This window comes from Lactuca virosa, chromosome 8 (assembly GCF_052849685.1).
Source record: "Lactuca virosa cultivar CGN04683 chromosome 8, Lactuca_virosa_CGN04683_v6, whole genome shotgun sequence".
NCBI classification, from domain to species: domain Eukaryota; kingdom Viridiplantae; phylum Streptophyta; class Magnoliopsida; order Asterales; family Asteraceae; genus Lactuca; species Lactuca virosa.
Genome location: NC_136433.1, coordinates 185,521,755 through 185,530,869, shown reverse-complemented (window position 1 = coordinate 185,530,869; position 9,115 = coordinate 185,521,755). Strand labels below are relative to the sequence as shown.

Sequence of the window (9,115 nt, the reverse complement as noted above, 5' to 3'; positions counted from 1 at the left end):
CATTCATGGATTCGATGAACAGGGTTTGTAGACCATAAATTTAAATTAAGGCTAGGATCCATATTTTTGATTCGAACTTTGAAGAGGGATGATGTAATCAAATTCGAATCTATTTTAGGTAGGTAAGGCTTTTACCAATTTCAATCTTATGAAACTCCTATATCTTTTGAGATTAATTGAATCTAATCAATGACATGTTTAATCCTGATTATGCTCTCACTTTTGTGACTGGGATACTGAGGATCACAAAGAAGATATGAAAAACCATGCAAAGTAGCTTCGTACTCTCTATGTCAATTATCATCTCGTTTTAATGTGACGGTTTACCCCACGTGCTCCATTAATCAACAATAATTTTTGAGACACCCATTACCACCCTTTATTAGTCCCCCATTAGTGTGTCAGTTAACCACACACGCTCCACTAACGACTCATAAATTGTAATGTTCAATTTCATGGATTAGCATACAAATTCACATTTTCCTAATGCAACTAAGAGTGGGTTTTTTGAAAATAGTTTAGTTACTTGATTATCGCATTATACTTATTAATGAAAATTAATTGTCCTATCGAACCCGTTCGGCAAACGACCCTCCACCAATCAAGGAAGCAGTGGGTGAGAGTGGACACCCATTCAACTACCATTTTATAGGCAATTTCCTTATACCCCCCCCCCTTTATAGATCGACTTCATGAATGAGGTGTACTAGCGGTTCGACTGACTTTTCTTATACATATAATATATATTAAACTTTTAATTATATTCATAGTATAAGGTGTATTTTAAAACACTTTAAGAACACAAGGGTTTAATCTTTTAATAAATTAAACTTTTAATTTAATTAAATTTAAACCATTTGTGGATTTATTAATTATCCTTTAATTAATCATTTAATTAAATTATTAATAACATTCATAAGGATAATTCTTATCATATAAATTTATGATTATCTAATCTATAATTATCTCATAGCATTTGAGGTTTTATTTAATTATCTAATATGATCAAAATTTGGATTATAGCAGATTTAATAAAAGATAATTACCAAATAAATCAAGTTAGGCAAGAAAATCCGAAAATTTGGAATACACTGAGTTCACGTCGTTGGCCTCTAAGCTCACGTCGTGAGATCCGATGTTCAGTAAACGAAATCCTGAAAAATCTGAGTTCATGTCGTAAGCATCTAAGCTTACGTCGTGAGACCAGTCAGACAGCAAACAAATTTGGATTTTATCAGGTTTCACGTCGTGGGCAGCTGTGCTCACGTCGTGAGATGGTTTTTTTTTTCAAAAAATCGATTCACCAATGTGCAAATACATGAAAGAAATCCCTATACTTAGATACTACTGATGGGTTATTAGGGTTACAACTACAATGCCTTAAGCGAAAACAATCAAACAGTTCAATTGATTAGGGCACATGCAACCTAATTGGATCTAGGTCTTTCACATATTGCAACATACTATGAATGGCTAATCTACAAAACTTTTCTATGAACAAAATAATTCATAAGATAAGAAAACTAACCTTTAAGATTGTTATTACAAACAATATGAATTCCTCATTGAAAGACTCTTAGAAGCAAGCGCCACAAGTGTCGCGCCTCTAGTGGTTCACACCCAAACCTTAGCAACCAATGAGCTTGAAGAGAGAGAAGAAAGAGGTGAGATTTTCAGCCCTAGATTCTCTAAGAAGGATTGGACAAAAATATGAGGTTCAGGGTCCTTTATATATGTACCAAGAAACCCCAGATAAGTTCCAAAATAATAAAATAACATTATCCTACTTTTGGAATTTATTTGGCTTCTTAATTATCCTCCAAGGATAATTCTAGATCCTCTAGAACCATACAATAACGTCCAAGACCTTTTGAAGGTTCTACAATGCCTCTTGCTAACATATTGAACAATTACACTTTAACCCATGTACTTTTAATTAATCCAATTAATCCCAAAATTAATTCCAATTAATTTCTGATTAACTTTTAATTAAATATTACTATTTCTAATTAATATATTATTCTCAAAATATATTAACAAACTATTTATTTGATATCTGATTAATTTTTTAACCAAGTAATAAATTAATAAACCATTCTTTCTCTGTAAAAGCTATCCTATTCAATTGCTATGTTTCAGGGCAACCCAAAATGACTGTGTTACTATCAGTTCAAGTTTATACTAGTTATAGTTATGGGCTTAGGCACATAATCCAAAATTTTATTCATCTGTTCATCAACATCATGTTCACATATCATCTCATTTCTTATTCATGTCATCTCTATATATTTATTTATTCTAAATAATCTATCATCACCAATTTCTTTTGTTGGTTGAATCTATTTATTGACGATAAATGTTAGGGTTTTTGTTCATCATCGTGTTCTTCACTCTACCCTATTTGATCCGAAAATTGATTAGTTTGTTGACTGTGAGTTGTTCATGGTGTTGTAAAGGGTGAATTCAAATTGAAGGAGATGCGAGTTTCATTGGTTTTTGGTTAGATGTAGATGTATCGAAACTGGATATTTTGATTAAATAATGATTCAAAATTAAGAGTAATTTTTGATAGGTTTCATCAAGTGACTGATTTCCATAATAATTATTTCCTATTGCACTTTGTGTTTAGTTCATGGCTTTAATTATAAGTAAATGATCAAATTTGGGTTGTCAATGGGCTTAAATGATATATGGGTTTACAGATATTGAACAAGTTTGGATATGTGGCATGCACATTCTTTGAGCTTTCATGTTATTTTGCAAATCTTTGGTTTCCATCCATGATGAACGCGACGTGTTATGAGATTGGACCATATGAAATCACTCAAAAAAAGAATCATCTTATGTTGATGTTTAATCCTCCCAAGAACCTGCTATCATTTAAGTCTCTGTTTGATGTCATTCCAGCAAGAATTGAAACAAAGTATAGAGGATTATAAACTTACAGTGATTTAGTTTATGTTAACGATGGAAATAACTAATGGAGAAGATAACCTACTTAATCTTTTCATTATTGTTCTTGTAGATTCCAGTATGACTAAAGAATTTATGGAGATTATGAAGATGATTATTGAGATTGCGAGAGTGGAAAAGGGGGAAATTGTATGGTTGAACACTTTATTTCACTGAGCTTCTTCCAATAGAGAACGAAAGAAAGTCAATACCCTAACTAGCTAAAAAATTATAAGCTGGAAAACAAGTAACATGTTTACCGCTTCGTTTTGTTGAAAGTGATCATTTGTACGGGACAAAATTCACTTTGTGCACCCATAAAGCAAAAAATAAATAAGTAAATAATAATAAAACTTTTACGGACTAAATAGACCAATTCTATAAACTTCTTGGGCATTTATGTCATTTACCCGATAATAAAAGAGGGGAAATGAAAACAATTACCTATGGATTACCTACGGAATTAAAAAATATTCTGCTTTTTTCACTTTCATAGGTAATTTTCTACGAAATACTTACGCACAATTAAACTGGAAAAAAAATTGTCTTCTTCAAATTTTTGTCGCTACTCCGTAGGTGATTACCTACGGGTTATTAAACATGATTAAAAAGATAAGTTTCATAGGAAATGTGTAGGTTATTGTCAACGGATTTCCTACAAAAGATATTTTGTGGTTGATTCGAAGGTATTTCGTTGATAGTTACCTACGAATGTTTTCCATTGGTAATTTCATAGGTAAATGGATAGTTTTCTATTAGTGGTGTCGAGTCAATGGGCACTAGCGAGTTTGTTTTTTGGATCTTTCAATAAATAATAACAAATTGATCTAAAATTATATATATATATATATATATATATATATATATATATATATATATATATAGGTTCAGGTTCATTTGAGATCATGCTAATTTTGTGAGACGGTGAGATCAAATCTAAAAATAGTTTTAAAATGCAAAATAAAAGAAAAAATCCAAAAAAAAATTTAATTATTATTTTCGGAACATTAATTATCTAAAAATAATAATTAAATAAATAAATAAATAATTACCATTTTTTTTTTTGAAAAATACATGAAATATTCTAATAGAATATTACACTATAAATATTCTAATGTGGTTTTTAGAATGTTAGAATATTGTATTTGATTTTTCAAATATGTAGAATATTCTAATATTCTACTAGCATATGTAAAAAATGTACTTATTTATTTATTTTTTTTTTTTTTTTTTTTTTTGGAAAAGATAGATTCCGAAAATAATATTTGAATAAAAAAATTTCGAAAATTTTCAATTATTTTGCATTTTAAAAAAGTTATTTTTTATCTATTAAATGAGTAGCTAAGATTGCGTATCACGGTCTCACAAAATTAGGCCGTCTCACATGAAGCTAACTATATATATATATATATATATATATATATATATATATATATATATATATATATATATATATATATATATATATATATATATATATATATATATATATATATATATATATATATATATATATATATATATATATTAATGGCGGATTTAATTAATTTCCATAAAAAGATAATTATAATTATGGATATCCTTTAATATACATATAATTATGGAAATCATTTAATATACTAAATTCCTATTGGTGTATTCTAGTATACAATAAATGTAAGAAACAAAATAACTTAGCCATATATATATATATATATATATATATATATATATATATATATATATATATATATATATATATATATATATATATATATATATATATATATATATATAGGGCTAGGTTATTTTGTTTCTTACATTTATTGTGTACTAGAATACACCAATAGGAATTTAGTAAATTAAATAATTATTTAATTAAATAAATATAGATATTAAATGATTTACATGATTATATGTATATTAAATGATATCCATAATTATAATTCTCTTTTTATGGAAACTAATTAAATCTGTCATTAATGTCAGCAATAACATTCTTTCAAAATAAATTCGCATCTAGGTTTTATATATGAGTTCGTATTTTGTTTCAGGACACACTCACTTAAAATACAATAAAGTTGCATGGAATATGAAGAACGAGAGTGTATTCTACTATAATACACTCTCATTCTGGTGGAAGACACTCTCATTGTTCTATATATGAATTCATTCTGAAAGAATATTATTGTTGACATTAATAAAGAATTTAATTAGTTTCCATAAAAATGAATTATAAGTATGGATAGCATTTAATATACATATAATTAATATTAAATTCTTATTGGTACATTCTAGTACACAATAGATATGAGAAACATTTGAACCATCTATATATATATATATATATATATATATATATATATATATATATATATATATATATATATATATATATGATTTCATTATTTAAAGGAACGCTGTAAGAAAAATAAAACTATAAATAATAAAACATTTAACATTTTAGTTAAATGGCTAAACAAAATACCCAAAATACTTTATAATAATGCAAACAAAGTAAGTTTGTTTTTTTTTCATGCCTTGATATATAATTTGTATGTGCGGAGGGAAATGGAATCTTTCCCACATAATCCCAAGGGTTTATGCATTTGTTTTAAGAAATCAATGCAAAGTGTGTTCGAATATCTCTGATACCCAGGGATGCTATTAAACTAACACTGCACATCCTTTCAATATTCACATGTAGGGGACACATATTCTTTTTTAGAGGCAACATATATTTCACATACAATCATTAATTAAACTAGAGAGAGGAGTGAGACTGATTTGAATCATATCTTCTTTGATATCACCTGTATTTCAACCCTTAACTAGACGCAACCTAAAGGGCGCATTTTCACTCCAAAAGGCCAACATGAAACCAAACAAAACCTCCATGCGCAGATCCGCCAGAATCTATATATATGCCGCAAAAATGGGGTGTAATAATCCTTCGATAATCAAAATCTATACAAATCTTTACGTGTTGGTGTTTGCATGTTTCACATGATAATGATCCTATTCAATTCCGCTATATGCAAATATATCCATTTTATTAAAAAAAGTACTGTACTCCTTTTTTCGTATAGTGATTGAGTATTCCATTAATTATACTTGTTTTATCGGTACAAATAAATCATTAAAGTGAAAATGCAAAAACAAAAAAAATACAAAATACAAAAAAAATAAAAAACAAAACAAAACAAAAACAAAAAGAAAAAAAAATCCCGTTTTGGCTTTTTGCAATTTTTGGAAAAAACCATGGAAACTAGAATGCAGAATTGCAATAAATACAATTATCCTTGGCATTTTTGGTCTAAAGCGGTCAATCTTACAAGGTGTAAGGATCTTTTTTGCGTTCGCACAGGATTTATAGCAATTTTGCAACGCAAAAATAGAATACGTGTAGTAAATATTGTTTAAAAGCCATATCAGTACCTATAGTAGCAAACAAGAAGAGATCATAAATGACAAACAATAAAACAAGATTAATATGCAGATGGTTTTCTTTAACTTTAAAAAGATGATGGAAGAGGAAAATCACAAGTGCATGCTCTAGAACAAGTACCTCAAGATCTCACTTAGAATTTGTCTCATTCATATAGTCAGATCCAGAGTACTTGCCCTTTTAGCTTTTTGATCATTGCTATGATCATCTTCTGTTATTAACTTTTTTCTGTTTCTTGAGAAAGATGGTGAATACAATGACAATGACAAATTTCGTTCTTCTCCTTCTCCATCGTCATGGTCTTCTTCCACAGCTTTCGGGCTCTCAGTGCTTCCTGAGTGGACCCCAAGAGACAGATTTAAATCAAGAATCGGATCAGATGCCTTCCTCTTTGTTCCTTTATGCTTCTCAAGACTTGTACTTTCTAAATCTAGAGGGATATTTTGATGTTCTTGAACCTTGAATGGATTGAGTTTTTCGGTGGGGTTTGGCAGCTTGGAGTATTGGCCTTGCAACATGTCCATCTTCTCACAGATTCTTGATCCAAAATTATCATTAACTTCCTGCGTTCCCCATGAAAATTTTTCATTAAGAGGAGGCAGATTACTTTGCATACTACGATTTGCTTGTTCCACATGGTTTATTGCAAGAATTCTATCAGCGATGTTATAAAATCTTGGTTTTGTTTTTTGAAATGAGCAATGCTCCCTCAATGCGTTATGCATCCAATCACGACGATACGGCGGTGGATCTTCATATCTTTGAACGCCAAAAATGGATAATTAGTAAACATTTAAAAGATGCATACAAAGAACAAACTGAGATCTAAAGGTACAGAAATGGTACAACAAGAACACGTGTGATTGAAACTGATATTTAACCATTGCAAATTCTAATTTTCTTGTAGTTTACATATATGTTTTACCTGAAGGCTGAATCATATGTTCGGTTGTAGCATTGAAGCATTGGTAGTTGGCTAAGGTTGAAAATATTTCGATCTCCACCTTCAATCCTTGGATCAGCTACTGCAATATCGAGATATTAACATGAATCACGTCACCAAAAGAGAGAGAGAGAGAGAGAGAGAGAGAGAGAGAGAGAGAGATGAACCCTATTGTTGATTATTAGGGCTACACAGTGAGGAGTTAGCATACCTTGGTTTGGATCCTCGATCTTCTTGCTTCTATACATCTGATGAAAGAAACACCCAAAATTAAGAGAAATAATTAGAATCCATTTTGATGTTAGAATTCGATATATATAAATCTATCGTTGTACACTTTCGTGTCTATTAACAGTAGAAGAACCTGTAAATGACTTTTGACATGAGCGATGTGAAGTCCTTTGATATTCATCAACTGAAGAACCAGTTTGGGAGTCGCTCCTGCACAGAATGGAATTAAAACTGTCAAGAAAAAGTCGTTATGATCTAGAAGCTGCTCAAGGACAACTCGAACAACATAAAGACATGTATGGTTACTTACTTTCTTGTCCGCCAAGCTTCTCGATTGCCTGAACAAAACGAAGATGCAGATCATTGGTCCATCGGAGTCTAGGCATCTTAGATCGGACATAAGGTCGGACAGATGGCTTCTTATCACTCTCCTCTATCGTGCTATTGCTAGAACTTCCTCCATCCTTCAACTCCACAACTTCCTTTGACTCGCTTTCTTCCTCGCCCTCCTCATTCGGATACGAATCCGAACTTGTCTTGGAACACTTGGTTTCTTGACTTCTCTCCATATATGCTTAATTAGTTGATCTCTTTTTGATCTCCTTTTGTTCGATGTTGTAGCCTCTATGTGTTGCAATCATCCGTTAGTCTAAGTAAATTCATTAATAGAAATGCTTCAAACAAGTAATCCTACTGCTGGCGTTGAAGTTTGAACACAGAATTTTGTAGACTTTTCTTCAAAACTTCTCTACCATGTCTTTCCATTTTAGGAATGAACCCTATGATACAGTGATCAATAATACATTTAGGATACTGTAGACAAACATACTGGAAACAAGTTTGAAACCCTAGGTAGATAGATCTTTTACAAACAAGTTTGAAACCCTAGGTAGATAGATCTTTTGCAAAGATGTTCTCCCTCTCTCTCTCTCCTCTTTTCTCTCTCTCTCTCTCTCTCGCTCTCATGTAAGATAAATAATTCTCCATCTATATATATTATATGCACCCACTGGTATGCATATATGTACATATACATAAAAAAGCAATACATGTACGCATCTGTATGTGTACAGAAATTATAATAGGAGGAAAAAATATGGGGTAGGTCTCATAAGAATTCAATCGTTGTAGCACAAATTCCTACAATAATAATTTATTGTTCGAGAGTACCAAATCCTGCAACAAAAAATACTTTAAAATTATAATATGAAAATGAAGAAAAGACAGTCCTACTCGTTGAATAAACACCTTCTTCCACAGAGAGATACATATGCCGAGAAATTTAATTATTTCTTTATTGAATGAATCCAAATAAGTTGAAAGTAAACTTTCCTCCGTCTTTGTCATGATCGCAGCATTTCCCATTTCTCTTTGATAAGAGTAGTGAAACCACACTCAACTTCCGAATTAAATATTTTTGGTGAATTTAGTTTTAGAACGGTTTAAATTAGGACTTTTTTTATTCAAAACGGCAACTTTAAGAAAACAGAACGCCATCTAAGAGTTAGCAACACAAAATTTTATCGAAAAAAACGCGACCCTCTTCAGATCGTCGCCGTTTG

At 30.4% G+C, this 9,115-nt stretch overlaps 1 protein-coding gene across 2 annotated transcripts; it reads right to left on the bottom strand.

Annotated features, from left to right (window-relative positions):
- Positions 1-6,205: 6,205 nt before the first annotated feature.
- Positions 6,206-8,529, bottom strand: LOC145129228 (uncharacterized). 2 transcript variants are annotated; one of them, XM_079063939.1, is made up of 5 exons: positions 7,864-8,529; positions 7,687-7,784; positions 7,534-7,570; positions 7,305-7,404; positions 6,206-7,138 (listed from the first exon to the last, which is right to left on the bottom strand). In XM_079063939.1, the coding sequence occupies exons 1-5, from the start codon at positions 8,120-8,122 to the stop codon at positions 6,529-6,531; spliced, it is 1,104 nt and encodes a 367-aa protein (XP_078920065.1). In that variant the 5' UTR covers positions 8,123-8,529; the 3' UTR covers positions 6,206-6,528. The 2 variants fall into 2 exon arrangements, with proteins under 2 accessions (XP_078920065.1, XP_078920066.1); XM_079063940.1 differs by having other exon boundaries at positions 7,687-7,763.
- Positions 8,530-9,115: the final 586 nt, after the last annotated feature.

Excerpts from the sequence above, each read along its gene's own strand:
- LOC145129228 (XM_079063939.1), bottom strand. The coding sequence starts at position 8,122 with ATGGAGAGAAGTCAAGAAACCAAGTGTTCCAAGACAAGTTCGGATTCG. Across the intron at positions 7,571-7,686 it reads ATGTCAAAAGTCATTTACAG|ATGTATAGAAGCAAGAAGAT; the intron begins GTTCTTCTACTG and ends TTCTTTCATCAG. Across the intron at positions 7,405-7,533 it reads GATCGAGGATCCAAACCAAG|TAGCTGATCCAAGGATTGAA; the intron begins GTATGCTAACTC and ends TCGATATTGCAG.